We start from the raw sequence: 18,096 nt of genomic DNA on the forward strand, positions 1-18,096 counted from the left end.
ACAATTTGTACTCCAAATACACTACCCAATCATTTGTAAAAATCATACCAGATACCAGAAGTAATTGGCAATCTAAATACACTTTCCAATCATTTATAAAAATCATACTAGAATTTAGTCAAGTTATTTCCAAGTTACACACTTAACAACACATTTCACGACAAAAAACAGATAAACAAAACAAAATTCATAGTTATAAAGAATTTAAAGACTGTTAGGAATACATACCGCTATGTGCTTTATTTGTTGCGTTTTTAGGATTCCTAGCATCAGAGGTTTTTCGTTGTGAAGAGGTCGCATTGCGATTGGCCGGTGTAGTTTTTTTGTTGTCGTTTCGAGCCGTCCTGGGGTTAGCTCGTGCCGATTTCATTGCGGGAGGCCCTCTGTAATGATAGATAGATATTTAGTTTTCCTGTAAGGACAATGTGTTTATTGGTGGTTGGAGTGTGGTGTGAATATAGGTGCAGATCGTTGTATTTTGTGTAAATGTGAAATATAATTGTTGTTGTATTGTATTGTTGGGTTTGTGTTGAGTGTTGTAGTTTCCTAGTGTCTGTGAGTAAAAAAAAGTCCTTTGGAAATAAAGGATCGAGACAAAGTGGCTTAAAAATTATAATAAATAAATCTAATATTTATACTAGCAAAAATAACGTATTCTGTGTATATGCAGAACTAGAGACTATCCTTAGTATTTTCAGCATAAAATAAATGGAACGCTCCTGAAGAACGTTACAATTTGTTTTCGTATTATTCTTGCGCACTACAATTATTATTACATAAAATAAACATTGAATTCCTTATTTTTTTTTGAAAACGCAACTATTTTTTTTTTCATCACCTGTTTGCTGTGTTTGGAAGCGTTCCATTTACAAGTCTCATTTGTATAGGGACAAAAAATTACAAATTCACACCTACATTCATAAATAACAACCATTATCTTGTAAGTGTAACTGTACCATATTTTAAGGAAATATAAACGTTTATTATCTCGTCATAAACTACGTAATTCGTAGATAACGTAGTGTTTGCACCTGTCGTCATTACCCTACCGCTTTATTACTTTGTTTTGTAATTAACATTAAAAACAACAGTAAAAACAAGACCGAATTGTAACACGTTGATGTGTTATCTTATTGTTTAATCTACATACGATTGTGTTTAAAAACATATAGCTTATGAGTTCTATTTTTATTATACTTAAAGCTAATAATTTTTCATTATTATATTTGTAAGACAACAGATATACCTAATATAAAAATTACCTTATTTAAATCAGCAATCAAGACTAACTACTATTTTTTTAATGGTTTAATCTAAAAGTCACCCAAAATAAACTAGAAATCTAGAGACATACAACGGTGTGTTGAGCAAATGAACCAAATTCACGAGATTGCTATACGCAAAAAAAGCCTAATTCTCAAAACGTTGATAAAAATAAGTAAGACGACTTAAGTAACTGCTATGAAATAAAAAAAAAATATAGAGAAAAACTAATATACGAAAATACGAGATATATCAGAACAATTCAATTCTTAGAACTGCTGGCGACTAAACAACAGCCAAAGAAACCTTCATTTCAAAATATGCATTACAACGTCTATCAATATGCAAAATCGAGACATTACATTAAATAAAACCCGCCTTTTATTTAAAACACCTGCATAGAAAACCTCAAGAACCATGAAACAGCTGTTCCATACAAATATTTGCATCAAACACGAGTGACCTTCGGATCTTCGGCATATTGGCGCCAACACTACCATATCTGAACGATTACGGAGTGATCCGAAGATGTAACACTACCATTTTGAGTAGCCCTGCTTTCAAAATAAGTATTAACTAACGACTTTTCGATGTAATATATGCGTGATGAGTTTATAAACAGGATATTATTGAGGTTAGTCATTGATGCTGCTGCCATTTTGGTTTTAAGGAGGTTATGGTGAAGTTTTTGAGCATCTAGACACACGGCAGTGTGTCCGCCAAGTTCGAGCAAAAAAAACCGACACACCGGCCGTGGGTTATATTACATGAACCATTTCGGGCCAAGTTCGACCCACCTATAACTCAAAATCTATTTTATCTACGCATATGAAATTTCTAGTATCTGTCGAGATCTACTTACTTATCTAAAATACAAAATTTCATTTATGTACCTATTGTAGGTCTTGAGATATTGACGTCAGAAAATCGCTATTTTTACTATACACTCACTGACTGAACTCACTCACTCACTCACTCATCAAAAACCTAGACCACTTCCAATGGTCGTATTGACTTGAAATTTGGCATGGAGGTAGGTCTTTAGGTCAAGGTAAAGGAAAAAATCTGAAAATGGCCAAGTGTGAGTCGGTTTTAAAAATAATGAAGGTGTAAATTCATACCCCTAAGGAACTAAAACAAAAAAAATATCTATATCTTCCAATGGTCGTACCGACCTAAAAGTCAAAGTAAAGTAAAATAAGAAAAAAAGAAAATAAACCTTACAAAAATAAATGAAATCCCACCCAAAACATAAATGTGAAAGGCTGCCAAGTTCGATAATAGAATGCTTCGCCTATAAAAGAAGTGAGATCTAAATAAACCAAGTTCCATACACAGACCTCAGTTAAAAATGATATAACTTGGCAAGTTTTAATAGAAAATTATATACTTGACTCATTGCGTTTAGTAGGTTTATAACAAAGTGTGTGAAAACTTGCCAACTTGTTATATCATTTTTAACTGAGGTCTGTGTATGGAACTTGGTACTTATTTAGATCTCACTTCTTTTATAGGCGAAGCATTCCAATATTATCGAACTTGACAGCCTTTCACATTTATGTTTTGGGTGGGATTAGAGCTTAGTTGACGATTGTTTGGGAAGAAGAATTTCGAATTGGACCTTCAAACTAATGATACATTTTAAGTAATACCGATTAAGGTCGAAAGCTTTCTGTACTAGATACTGGGTATTGGTTTCTGTCACATAGAACTTATGTAACCAGAGAAAAGTATCTATGTATGGGTAGTGGGCACTGCTTTGGTAGAACTGGCCTAATGTGAAATTACGTAAAAATATTTAGATTATCCGAAACCACCAAAGGACTGGAAGCAATCATTACTATCTTGTTCAATGTTCATTAGAAGAACTGAAAGCTTAAATAAAAAATAGGCATATGTTCTGCTCATGCTCAAAATCAGACTTTTCCCCATTCCATTTGAGATTGGAGAAATCTGTTACTATCCATACACTACCCAAGGAACCTACATGACAAACTGTGTCTTGTCACTCATTAACTTCATTTGAAAGCATCCCGCTAAACCACGTGGCATACTAGCAGTTAAACAACCAATCACATGCACGTGTTAACAAACATAACTGTCACATTTAGCCGTAACGTGCCAAATGGTACACATCTTAATTAAACAGTCACTCGTCAGAAACTTAACTATCGTGTCACAGTAACACCTGTTCTTCTTGGGTTAGATACCGAGATAATTTATAGGAGACCCAGTAGTAGGTTAATAAAAAGGTCTTATAGGAGTGCTTTGAACTGAACAGGACTACATGCATGGCAGACGCTATTGCAAACATAAAACCAACCAGAAAAAACAGTCCTAAACGCAACCTTTTCATTCATTAATGATTTTCCGAACCTGTTTCAAGTTTCAATACTAATTAAGTTGTACTTTTTGCGCTACATACTTGTGTTCTACGCTAGTGGGTGGGGGCCACGCGTTGGGGTCTCTGTCTGGCGGTGGGGGCCATATATCGGGGTCGAGCTCGTGCGGCGCTGGGGCCCACATCTGATCGCGTGTTGGTAGGTCCTCGTAGTCTGCAAAAAAGAGAGAGAAAGGCTTTAGAACACTGAATATATGTATAGTAAACTATAAAGCTCTATGCTAAACATTCAGATCTGTTTAGGTTTTTGCGTGGAAGGGTCATATTCATTCGTCTATCCAACTTTAAGAACTTTAGCTTTTATAATATTAATAGAATAAGATAGACATAAAATTCAATATAATAAAGGGTGATAAAAGCTTGCAAAAGCGATCCTATTGTTAGGAGAGATACTTTTACACGATATGTATGGAATTGAATCATCAATATCTGAACGCAATGAACCGCAAGTCGTTAATTGCAACCCGTTTTCTTGGAAGACACAATTGAATAAGTCGTAACAATTGCATCAATGCGACACAGCTGCAACAACTCCCGTGCAAGCCAATAAACTCTTTAAAAGGTTTGTCGAACATGTGTTTGAGAATACTTAAGCACTTTAGCACTAAACGATATTGAAATAGGTTAAGAGCACTTACAAATTCAAGTTATCTGATAAATTCTTACTTCATTTATAAATTTTCAGAGTTGAATAATGTTTTGAACGAAATAAAGCCAATGTAACTCATAAAACACGTTTCATTGCAGTCTCAAAACTACACCAAGACTCGACTAAAAGTCGTCGAACAACTTTCAGTCATTACCTCGGGCAAAAGTCGCTTGTTCATAATGGCTTTAAATTAATTAAATGGCGAATAAATTACCGCGATGGTATACGATGGAAGAAACAGGAAATTGGCAGAATCGCGGGAAGTGACCGGTTTACAGAAAAAAAGGTCTCGTGTGAAATGCGAGGACATTAATTTCCTGCTGGAGGTAATGTTTTATCTGTCAATGTGGACGCAGATATCAATCAATGCCAAGGTTAATTTAACTTTTAACATTTGCTTAGTTTAACTTTCAAAATGTTCTTCGATTTTTGTCAAGCTTTTGTTAAAGAGGGTTGTTTTGTTCGACATCTACAGTAAATCTATCCTGTTCTACCTGTTTGCTGATTTTGGATATTAATGATGGCTTTTTGGCTAGGCTAAATGCCTGCATTATTACTGTATGTGCCTTGTAAACACTAAAAACCTTATCTATCTGTGAAGCTTTCAAAAACACATGTCCACATGAAAAAAAACTAGAGACAATCAATTTTTCCGCAATTACCGTTGGACGTAGCTAGAGAAAAAAGTTAGGGCCATTCCATGCGTGTTAGTAATTCATTATCTAACAAAAATCGATAGTCATCTAACAGGTTTTAGTCACCGTATCTAATGGCACGCGTAATTGCGTTTATTGAGATTTAATGATTCACAGGGAAAGCCGTTACTTAATTTTATCTTTCCGACACGCTCGATTACCCGGCAATTTACGCGTAAAAATGTCACCAAGTAAAATCCGGATGGCACTATAATTATACCCAGTTTAATTTGATTGGATTACGGCGAAGTCCTACTAATAGCGCAAGCGTGAAAGTTTATGTAGGTGAAGATGAATAGAATAGGAATTAAAACTTACAGTAAATAATTTCTAAACTTTTGCATCGAAAACGCTAATATTAATCGAACAGTAGACTTAGGTGTTACACCTACACCACCATTTCACAGTAATCTTGCACCAGATTTATCCTTGGTGAGTTTTTAGCTAGTTAATATAATTCTGATCCCGCATAATAGTGTCTAAAGTTAATGAAGGGTTATCGAATACAATTTCGCCTTGAATATGCAAACTACACATACGGGCATAACTTATTGATAAGATTATATTTTAACAAGAGATGTATTCTGTGGACTTGTTCTAAATTGCAAACGATGAGTCAATTACAGGTTATAGGTCGACATTTTAACCTTTCGGTATCCAACTTCAAGTGAGCCGACTGATAAAACTAAGTCCAATTTGTCAGTTTAACGACCATATTTGTAAAGACAACTTTTGGTTTCATTTTAAGGACTTAAGGAAAGTGTTTGAGTGAATATGAGGAGGGTTATTAAATATTGATTCTGGCGTAGTGCCCGGTAACGTAACATAACCATTTTTGTACACACGAGGAGCCAAATTGGGTCCTTATGCCGTCATCAGTTACCTTGAAATGTGACCAATAACATCGATTTTTATGTCCCAAACGTAGTAATTATGGTAATTATGTCATGTTTGTAGTATCCAGTTTAGGATATCGCGTTTGTCGTGGCGTCTACGCCCATAAAATTAATGAAATTATTCATCAAACAAATATGTAGGTATTCTACAGAAAGTCTAGGAATCTAGAAGTTTTATGAATAATTAATATATCAGAAAGTTTGTTATCAATGGGAGATACTCATGAATCACTTTCTAGATATCAATCTGATTTTACAACTCCAAAACTTAAACGATGCAAAATTTATCAGAGACATATCCACGATGAGTCAAATACACACCAACCTGCTTTATGCGGAACTTGACGAACATTTCAAGAACAGCAGCGATAAATTCTAAATTCGTACACATAATGGGTCTAGACTGGATTCGTCATAACACAAGTTGCCTTTTTCTGAAATAGTTGTAAGATCTTGTAGCTGATAATAAAAGAATAGTGGACACAAAGGAGACAGGATGAAAGCCAGACTGATTCAATTTTAAGTGCATCTTTGAACTTGGTAAAATTGCATTGTGACTTTGTGACCTTTTTCAGAGTGCAAGGACAAAAATGGACACTAACAAGCTTATAGATAATGGTAAATTTAAAATAATCGCTTTAAAAGTACGTACTACACCACTACACGGAAATGATAACGTAGATAATCATAATCTAGGCCCAAACAGCGTAAACGCTATCTGATGGAAGGTTACACTTAAATTCCAATCGATCATAGTATTGAATCTAGGTAATTGATTATTACTTTATCCATTTCACCGGTCATGGATAAGATTATGATTATCTGTTATTTCATAACAATTTATTTGTGGTTGTTCGAACTAGATGTAACTAGGGACTGCCAAAGCAAATATTTTCCGTAAAGTTTACGGGATTAATGAAGAGGCTAACGATACAGCACAGAAAGAACTTCCAGTCAATAAAAAGACACGTAATGAAAAGAGAATATGAAAGGCAATTGACAAAGAGCAATAACAAAGACTGACCGCGGAAATAAGAGATAACAGTCCCATTCCATACGAATAAAATGCGGAACAAGTGAACGACCCCAAAATAACCCATAAAACCTTGTTGTATCCAACAGTTTACAAACACAAAGCATAAATGCATAAATCTGTGGCAAAACAAAATAGACAATTGCGAGCAAACAAGGACGGTGCCGTCCCCTATTGTACCACCATGAATGGTGACATAATTGACGACATGGTGACTTTTATCGGTCGTTCAATGGTTCCATTGAAGGTCACAGTCCATTACCGTCGTCTTTGGCCTTATGACGTAGGTTAACGAACTTTAATTGATAATTGCCTGTCCGTCCGATTGTTTCACGTTTCACTTTTAATAGAAATCTGGTGATTGGTGGCGTTTTGGTGATCGATATTTTTATCTAGTCTATTGAATGGCCGTGCTAAACAATGGTTGAGATTTCGTGTTGTGATTGGTTCGTTCCATTATTTTCTTTCGTGTTTAGAGTTCGTTTCGGTACAAGAACTAGTTTGTTTGGTGTAGTGTTGTTTTTATGAGTTTTCGAAGCTGAAGTCGAATGAGCGGATAAATACGTTTGGTCGAAACTTTGTCAGTCAAGAGAAGTCATTGGGTATAATAATACGAGCAGCTCTGAGTTAAATGGGTGCTAAACTTGGTGAAATGTTCTATGGTTACGTTTTTCTGGAATACTACAAGATAACATGCGTGACAAATACGGATTCGCGGTAATAAAAGAACAGGGTATGCCAAAAACAGGTTAAGTATTTTTTTTGGAATCCTTAGATAACGTAAATACTTTTTGCAAACCTGATTGAATGTCATCGACAATACATGATGTTACCTCAACTTTATATCAGACACACATCAAATCTAGTATAGGCATCACCATAACCAATAAAGCCCATTGTACAAAAGGACCATACACAAGCAAATTGCCCTATAGAAATCGAGGCAAGGCTAGGTATCCCACGGACATATTAATTCAAGTATTTTTTCATTGAAATGCAACAAGAACTAGTTACTATAGTGACATTCATGACCATAAATGAAAAACGAGTACCATTCGCCATATAGGACCAAACCTGTCAATCTTGAACTTCAATAACGGATTTTCTATAATTAATCAAGGGTGGGAAAAAATGTACCTTCAACACTCATGGATACTTTATATAAGCCTTCAACGTATAGTACTAAGGTTGAAATTTGAATAGTGTAGAAGTTACACCGCTACTAATTTAAATATTCATTTGACAGTCACATTAAGGTGTCGTATTACACTGTCTTAAGGTTTATTATCGGTTGGCCGCAATCTGTCGACCAGAATAGACAAGTTTGGTTTATAATTCAGGGTGGAAGTTCAACAAACTGGTATACTTCGAGTATATTGTAATTTTTCGACAGTCATTATCAAAGTCTATATGAAAGTTTTCCACGAAACATATTATTTATCATTTACCAAATTCTGGTGACCGTAAGCAATTCTTGGTACAACAATGACGGTGCTGTGACGTCATCGTATCGCCATGGGAACTCCGTGGTTTTTGGACAATTTATTAAAATAATTGGAACTGTCTCTATAATGGTTTGAAATGAAATAATTGCCAAAGGGACTGAACAAATTGTTATTGGGTAGCCAGGTAGGTTGGTACTTATTGCATATTTAGAAAGTATCAGTAGATTCCGGATTTGTGGAGCACCGGAAGACGAAAATGTTCCCTCCCTCCTAAATATAAGTTATCAAAGTCAGTACTTTTATTTAGCTTTGGAGGTGAATGAAGTATGTATCTCTATCTACTCTAACAGAGTAACAATCTACTCTACTCGTGCAAAAAGCTATAAAACCACTTCTATGGTTTTTTTTTTTAATATTAAATGGGCCGACGTTTGGTCGCTATCTCGCCTGATGGTAAGTGATGATGCGGCCTACGATGGAGCACGTCTGCCCATAAGCAATCTATTCACTCGGGTTTTGAAGACACCCAGGTTATACCCATCAGGAAACACAGACTCCGGCAAGGAGTTCCACTCCCTAGCAGTTCGCACAAGCAAGCTTGAAGCGAAGCGCTTCGTGCGTGTGGGTGGGATATCCACCATGAATCGGTGACGCCTCGCCGATTGTCTTGTGGTTCGATGATGAAAAGGACTAGGAGGAATCAAGTTGTGCAATTCCCCCGCACACTCTCCGAAATGTATCCGGTAAAAAACGGAAAGGCTTGCGACTTTGCGCCTGTGTTCAAGGCTTTGTGGTTGGCCCGGTTGGGTAGGTTAGCTTTAATCTTGAAGTTTGGCAGGTGGGTTCAGGATTAGCAGAACGCTACGGCCTACCCTGGCACTAAATTTGCATCATGTGCAGTCCTTTAGGTCGTTCTTAAGACACAGGAATCGTAAGAGTGTTACCAAAACGTTTACTTCTCCACTGTTATCATACTACACGATACTAATTTTAACCCATTAGAAAAACCAAGAACCAAATAACCAGATATTATCAACCACAAATATCTATTATGCAAGTATAACCACAGTAATTATTTCAGACGTGACTAGGCTGAACCTATTGTGTTAGGATGTTGAACCTAATCTAGTTTTTCATGTTTGTATGTAGGTTGTACTGACACATGAGTCAAAATGTCTACGACCTGAGTTTAGACAAAAACTGTATTTGAATACTACACTAGTGTTTGTTTGGGCTCGCTGTCATTGCAGCGGTAAGTCCCCTCTTTGAGGAGTGACTTGAGAGGCGCTACGGCATCCCCACCTACCCCCTGAAGCTGGTGCTTACCGGACTTGGGAGCTTCTATAGGTTTCTGTTTCTGATAGGGCGGGAGGAAACGCCCGGGTGTCATCACTGCGTGGACCGCCCGGACGACACGGTGGAGCATACGATGACAGTGTGCCCTGCATGGGTCCTTAAGGATGTAGTCGGCGACCTCTCGCGTCCGGTATTGGTTCAGGACATGGCGCGGAGCGAGGCGGACTGGGATGCCGTCTCCTCCTTCTGCGAAGCAGTAATGCTAGCTAAGGAGGAGGCGGGGCGCGTGAGGGAACGAACCTCCTCACGCCCCAGCCGTCGCGAGAGACACTCAGGGATCACACGACAATTTCCGGCCACCGTAAGTGCGAGTCTGCGGACGGCGAGCAAGGGTAGCTCGCCGCCCTACCAGAACCAGATCCGCGCGCGCCTCAAAGAGCCATCAGACCACCACAGATGGGACCCAGTAGGGCAAGGAGTAGGAAGGGGTGGTTTTTAGTCAGTACGAGTTTGACACTACCTCTCGCCTCACCCAAGGTAGGAGAAGAAATTAGATGCTTTTGCGCCCTCAGAAAAAAAAATAGTGTTTGTTGTGTGTTTTTGAAGCAGTTAACCCACCCTGAACCATGACCATTTTTAAATATCCTTGATGATTCTAGCGGTAATGTCACTCAACACTCTACACCTTGACAAGAATAACTGCTTTCCAACAAAGGTCTCGTTGACACGAAGGAGGCGGACGACTTTAACTTAAAATGCAAATGGTATGGGGTTTTGTAAACGATTTTGTCTTTACATGCCCTATTTTGTATTCATGTGAGGTAGGTCTGGATAATACAAGATGGATAGACAATACCTAGCTTAGTTTAACGCATCGCAGATGACTGATGATGAGTGATAGATGTCAAGAAATCCATTGAATGGGTCTGGAGTAAGATGAGCTTTCTTTTAAGCCTTAAGAAATAGGGATCTGCATGGAAATGGGTAATACAATATGAGCATTTAGAGTAGCTTAAAGAGGACTATACAAAAGAAAACCGAATGATTCTTATCGACACCAATATAATTATGAAACTAAAGAGTTTGTTTGTTTGAACGCCCTTCTCTGGAACTACTGTCGCAGTTGTAATACTACTGTTATTTTTGTATTGGATAGCTAGTTCATAGAGGAAGGCCACCATAAACGCTACGACAAACAGGAGACAAGCAGAGTGGTTGCAACTGGGAATAAATGTGGAAATAGCTAGTGACACATATAAAACAAAAATAGCAAATGATATGAAACCATCCATTTACACATAATTATAATTGTCCTGTTTCCTACGGAAACGGTCGACTGACATTCACTATTATCGCATCAGACTGTTACTGACCGCATGCATGACAGTTGACACTGTTCTAGTAATAGAACTTAATGGGACACATTTCCTACTAATTTCCCTGGTTGTATTATTTAATGCACTACGTAATTATGCTGTGTTTGTTACTAGGAACTGGCCTTGACATCGTCTTTAATTCATGAGTGTTAAGAGTCATAATGGCGTCGATTATGGGCTATTCAGAGATCTGAATCAAAGAACTGTATCCGTTGAATGGCAAATGCTTTGTATATAAACGTAAGTAGCGAAAACTTCAATATCATCAGCTAGAATAGGTCTACTGCTGAACAAAACCTCATTTTTTAAAGGAACTCCCCTTTAAAGGTGTCTTTTGTTTCAGTTTGGCAGCAATTTGGACGTAGCAGCAGTTAGGTCACCGAAAATTTAGAGGATGCTACCCAAAACGATTGTCCACATTTTCCAGGAAAAATGTTGTGATTTTTATACCTTTTGCACCAGAAGTTTTACATGGAATGATTGTGGTCTACCACAACAGGAATGACATGATTGTTTTGGCCACACCTATCACTGTCCTATTACTTAATTCAGAAACAATTATAAAGAGACCTCTTTCGCGTCTGTGTGTCCGTCCTGTCTACATTTTTTTACTCAAAATCCACCGGACAGATTTCTGTTACCGAAGGTCTTATGTGTATTTTTATATTTATTATAGTTTTGACTATGGAAACAGCGGATCTTAAGAAAATCTCCAAATTACTTATTTTAAATAGACCAGGTAATTACTTTTGAACGTCAAAGTGAGAGTAAATTAGTAACTAATATTATAGGAAATTGTTTAGGTGTGGTACTTACTGCCCGCAAGTGGTGTGATGGCTTTCTCTCCTTCGTGCTGGAACATCTGCAAGGTAGCCACCGTTGCTTTCAGCTGCTCGTACTCGCGTGCCATCTGCTTTTGAACCTGAGGAGAAGGAGATGGTCAGTACCAGTAGTAGTATTTTAGTAAAGAACGTTATATAGTTAATATTACGCACATTGAACGCCGTGGTGGTCACCGGTGACCGACGTCAGCGGAGGATTTGCCTTTAACAGTTTTCTATTGGCAGTCAAAGACTTAAATAAAATACTTAAAGAAAATAGCTTAATAAGTGACTTTTCTCAACTTCCTCCTAATTCTTAGCATCAGTTTAAAAATATTTACGAAAAGAAAATTATAATAAGAGCCTTTGTGCAACTTTCTTTGACTTCGTGAAATTTTTTTCACGTAAACCGCCCAAGGGAATATTCTTAAACAAAGTAATATTAAAAGGTAAAAATACAACCTTGCCTTTTACATGCCTTTTCTAAAATTAGTTCAAAGTATACTTATAAATAAAGGCCAAATGTAGGTGTACATAAGTAGATACAAATCTGTCATGGTGATGGTATGTTTATGTTATGTGTGTCTATTATAAACCAATCGTTTATCTCTACGTGGGTTATGACAATAGACCTTGTAAAGCTGTGTATTGCGTCAAGAAACCATAACTTTTCATTCGTCCTGATCATTGTATTAGGTACAATAAGTCTTCTGCTGAATGAATGAAGGTCTCTCCCAGACTTCCAATAGGGATGAAGACGGAGTTTGAAAGTTGAAAATTGGTTTAGTCCGTCAATTAGGTAATGAAAAAATATTAGACACGTGTTTTTAATTTTGTCATATAAGACAACAATACTCAAATAAAACAAATCAAACTTTAGGAGTGGCAGCAGATACGTCATTTCTACGTATAAAACTATAAGTGATGTCACACGATATTTCAAATCAATATATCTTCGAAAGTATTTGTTTCCTTAAGAAAATACGTGTGTAATGTTTTAAAAAAATCTACAAGACGGACATATAAATAAAATTAGTCATCTACCCAGTTCTAGATCCAGATATACCCAACTTTTACATGACATGTTTTTTATTTTTTATTTGTTAATGTCCTGTGTATTCCTTGTTCATGACGTGAATGTACTTAAACGTTTTGATCACAATAACTGGTCATCAATGCCCTACCTCTTTATGTAAACTAATAATTTATTAATAACTACTTAAACATACGTATCCGCAATTAACACAAGTTTACAATCCACAGTCAGCCGACCAAAAGGTGCGGTCCGCATGTGGGTGTAAAATACGATATTAATCACAAACACAACATTATGCTATTAACCGTTTACTATGCAGAAATGCAGGTCGAGATAACAGCTGCCTAATTTTCAGTCTAGACTTAGCATACATAACCAGTCTAAAAAGTTGTTTGAATTTCTAATTTTGTGATTGACTGTGGCGTTGGTTTAGTTGTGGTATACATGATTTGGTGAGATTATGTTCCCAGTGCCCTTAGTATGAGTTTACGTCACGTTTAAAGTAATCGAAACGAGAGCGCGTTGGCTCTGATTGGCCGGTTCGAATAAACCAATCAATGAGGCCGCCGAACTCTCTCGTATCGATTACTTTAAAAGTAAATTAAACTCGTACTAAGGGTTACAGTTTGTTGGCAATAAGCGTATGCACTTTGAAACGGAACAATACCAAGTATTTTTAAATACGATTAATCAATGATACTAACAATAAACACGGCGAAAGTGTGTCTTAAGTTTAAACCACTTAATCCTGTAAGTAGAAAGCGGTGGCAGCATAGGAATTGTCACTAAGTACAAATTAAACAAAAAACACTACAACTAACTGCACAACACCTACAGGGAAAAGAACAACCGTCTAGAATATTAACAACTATGAAAGAAGAAGTTTCAACTTTTACTTAATAAATAGAGAAAAGGTACGATAAAACGAGAGCAGAAAACAATTAAAAAAGATACAGAAAGTTGTGAACTGAAATTGAAAGAAACGTGATAACTTCTTCATGGTTTAGAATCGATGGAAACTTTATTTTATTAATGGTTTATTGTGTTTAGATTAGCACAGGTTCACACATGTGGCAATCTAGACATTAGCATCGAATCGCGATCTAATCCAGACACCTATCGCTCGAGCAGACGTTAACATTGAGCAACGATGCAGCACAAAGCTGCATTCGATACGCATATGATTTTCTTGATGTGGGCACAAAAGTGAAAATGACGATCTCTCACTACGATTATCACACAATGTTCGCGCACAATAAAAAAAATATCTTAATCACTTCCCACACAAAAAAGTCCAATTGGTTGAGTAACATCCGGCGATCACACGCCACATAACGTGCTTATTTTCACCTAATTTAAGCTAAAATACCTTGACCGACTTCTATAAGGAGCAACTAATAGCTATATTTAAGTAGGACGGTAATTAAATCTACCCACAATGTTAACAACCTCACCGGTAATTGGGACAACGCGGTACTCAAAACTTCACGATTCACAAGGTAGTAATAAAACTGTCCGTCAAAATAATATATGCCGTAACACTGTTCAGGTAAAGACGTAAGTGGCGTGCATAATTTTGACAGATCGGCATAGTTACAATGTTGAACAAAATTGGGCAGTCCGTACGCGTCACCGAACGACCGATATACTGCGTGGAGAAGGTTCGTCGACCCGCGCGTCGTCAACAGTTCGCGGCCGGAGTGGCTGACAGAGGCGACAACACGCATGACAATATAAAACAAGCACGACTACGCACGGCGACAATAGAACAAACGCTTGGCGTCCTTCCAGTCACCAATTTAGACTAGGTGACCTAAACTCTAGTAAAAAGCCTGCAAGTCTTAGCACCACCAATCCTGCTATTAATCAAGACGGTTATTACGAACGGACGCTAAACGAGATGAGTGGACGCTCTCGTATTATGTTTTATTGGTTCAGCCAGAACGAGTTCACGTCGAGCTGTATAGTGCTTGGGCAATACTTGTCTCACTTGACGGTAAAATATGTAGTCTCGACCTAACAAAAACACGATGCAGATTCTCTGAAGTTGCATATGAATAAAACCTTTACTTGTTCGCTTAGTACGAACATTCATTTTAATATTTACATCACAACAGATCATGAAATTAAGAAGACATTTAAAGCAAAGGAGTAAGTAGTCAACTCGGACCACATGCCTACGGCCCATTTGGGACGAGTTGGGGAAATTAAAAATAAATTAAATTTTTAGTGGTCAACTCGTCCCACTTTTTTTTGTATGGATCTTTAAACTTTATCAATGTTTGGTACAGTTAGCAACACAAGATTAAAAATATTTTTTTTATTGTTTTGTTTCTTTACTTTCGTTTTATTTATAGATTATTTCATATTACAACACCCTTACAGTGTCGGTTAAATAATTTATTAGCTCAATTTATTTTAGCAATCGCACAAATTCATGTGTTATCCAAAATTACTAAGAATAGTAAACATGTGTGGAACACTTATGAAGTAAATGATAACATAGATAGAATGAAGTTCCTAGAAAATCTTTTATTTTCAACAAAGTAATAGAACTTTATTATTTGCACATTAACCCTTTTGCTATATCTCATTGTGGTAGTGACGTGGGCAGTTGACCACTAAAAATATTATTTTATTTTATTTTCTGCAACTCGTCCCAAATGGGCCGTAGGCATGTGGTCCGAGTTGACTACTTACTCAAGCAAAGAGCAGCCAACATCTACATTATTTGGGCAAACGTAATATTTACGTAACTTTGAGAACAATAGAAATGCTGTTATTACTTTTTTACCATCTCTAGAGCAGACTATGGAAACAATGAGTCTACAACCGAATCACTGATCAGACAGTTTCTTAAAATAATAAAACTTACTTATAGAACAAATCACTTAATACCCAGTACCTAACACAAGGAGGTACGTGCTCCTATGCAAATGTATGGAGGTGCAAAAACACCGCACGTCGGTAAAATAGTAAAAGTGTAACAATTTAATTACAAATGATTGGTAATGATTTAATCGATCGATTAACGTTCCAGTGCTTTAACATGGAATATTTCTTGTGTAGTTTATATGAAAGAAGTTATTGAAGAATCCGAGGCGAGAAGTTTTTATCGATGGTATTATGTCTCGATTGATGAGAAGGAAGATTTATTTACTATCGACCTCAGTCTATACAATAGAATTTCAACATCAGATAGACAGAGCATTCACATTGATTGAAAAAATGGTAAAAGCAAAAATGTCAGTTAAAATTTTTGTTTGTGAAGCTGAAAGACTTAAATTGAATTACAATAGTTGAATTTCGCTCGAAAACGAAGGATTTTATTATCACAGTCCATTGCAGACTGCGGTAAAACAAAAGGGATGTCTATTTAATTTAATATTTGAGAAACAATACACATGTTAAATCAATTTTATGTGGCGAGACTAGTGTTCACTTTATTATGTACTGAATGAATTATAACTTTGTTTTTGTCCTGAAAAGCAAATCGGCTTTACAGGACGAAAAAGCCTGTCTACTCAACATGTTTCACGCAAAAACGTTCTCACAAACTTAACTTACTTTTTATCAGACAAGGTACAGTTTGTTAAACTTGTTCAAACACAAAGGTTCCGAAACATTTTACTTTTTACAGCTATTTCTAGATACGATACGATATTTATTCTAGAACACGAAACGAATAAAGTTAAAAGTAAAGGTGTTTCAGTGTTTCTAGGTGACCATAATTCCGAATGTTTAGTGGCCCTTTTAAATACGCCGGCTTCGAAAACTGGTTCACACTACACAGCCAGCGTGCTCGCATACCCTTTTAAGTTTATCGTCTTATAAAACTAAAAGGGACGAAAACGTTTCAAATATTTTAAAACTTCATCCAAAGTGGACTGTCTGTTTCAATGTTACCTACTAAAAAGATATGACAAAACTAAATTGCGTAGAAAGCTTTTAAAGAGTCTGCTGTCTTCCCACAAATATCTGTTAGCAAAATCAATAGATCAGAAAAATGCTTATTACAACACCATTCTTACAAAACAAACTTCCAAAACTCGGACCTAAGCCAAAGTTAGTAGAATAATACAATTTAATAAAAATAAGAAGCCATTCAAGGTTAAAAACGCAAGTAGATATAATGCCAAAACTCCATTGTTACGATGAAGGTCACACATTGGATTAAGTGAGTTACATCGGCAACAGGCTGAATAAACTAGATCTCTTACAAAACGAATTTATTAAGGTTTCACTTGGGCCACACAAAAACCGTCCACTTTAACAAGGACAGGCTATACACACAATATTCAATTTTCTTTGTGTATAACTGGATTATTGTGTAACCAGACTATCGGATTATAAAGGTGATCGGACACAAGCCTGTCCAAATCCTGATTAGCCGTTTTGTTGTGATTATCATTCAATTAGTCCAAGGCTCCTTTTCACATGGGAAGTCCGGAATTTCTAGTTTTCGATCGTTGTAACAACATACCGCTTAACTTTGCCGCTTACTTAACTATTAACTACCTGAGTGTTCCATCGCCGAGTAGTGATAGTAGGGTAGAATAGATTTGGCACCACCATTAGCGTGATTTTTCACCAGAGATGTGCTATGTAGCTATGCTACGAAGACGTAATAGCTAAGCTGTAAAACTATGTGACCGTTTCCAGTGATACTAAGCTATGTAGCTGTGCGAGGAAGATGCGCAGCTCGAATATGCGATGTAACGATAGTAGAAAAGCCATCCATCGCACACAACCATAGCGTGCATCTTTCCTTATAAAACATAGCTTAACTGAGTACGTTTCCACCAGTCTTAATCTGTGTATCAACGAATATAATTGGTGGAAGCCACAGCAATGTAGCATAGCACATGTCTGGGGGAAAAGCACTCTTACTGTCCGTGGCTGTCGTAGGAGTCGACTAAGGAAGTAAGGACTACTACACACAGAGACTAAGCCTAAGACATGATAGAAAACCTTTTCCCGCGATAGATTTCTATAATAAAGCCATACACAAACTTTCGAACATTCTAGACAAACCATCTATAAAGTAGTATTGGCGTGAACGACACAACTGGTGCATCTAAAGTTTCTTCTCTGTTTTTATAATCCCATACTCAATTACAAGATAAATAGCGTGAAGACGATACTTAATAAAATACGTGTGTATTGTATATGAGAAACATTTGTA

General features: G+C 36.8%; 1 protein-coding gene across 4 annotated transcripts in view; it reads right to left on the minus strand.

Moving 5' to 3' along the window:
* Window positions 1-18,096, minus strand: part of LOC118278178 (katanin p60 ATPase-containing subunit A-like 1) — a 34,567-nt gene that overhangs the window by 5,710 nt on the left and 10,761 nt on the right. Inside the window, exons 1-5 of one of the 4 annotated variants that reach the window (XM_050700081.1) lie at window positions 14,366-14,653; window positions 11,871-11,976; window positions 9,709-9,924; window positions 3,689-3,818; window positions 229-383 (exon numbers count right to left, since the gene is read on the minus strand). In XM_050700081.1, the coding sequence (XP_050556038.1) occupies window positions 229-383; window positions 3,689-3,818; window positions 9,709-9,924; window positions 11,871-11,976; window positions 14,366-14,638 (880 nt within the window). In that variant the 5' untranslated portion in view covers window positions 14,639-14,653. Of the gene's footprint in view, window positions 1-228; window positions 384-3,688; window positions 3,819-9,708; window positions 9,925-11,870; window positions 11,977-14,365; window positions 14,654-18,096 lie in introns of those variants that run through there. The other 3 variants (XM_035597279.2, XM_050700082.1, XM_035597280.2) reach the window with 3 other exon arrangements.

The sequence above is a fragment of the Spodoptera frugiperda genome, chromosome 18 (genome assembly GCF_023101765.2).
Source record: "Spodoptera frugiperda isolate SF20-4 chromosome 18, AGI-APGP_CSIRO_Sfru_2.0, whole genome shotgun sequence".
Lineage (NCBI taxonomy): Eukaryota > Metazoa > Arthropoda > Insecta > Lepidoptera > Noctuidae > Spodoptera > Spodoptera frugiperda.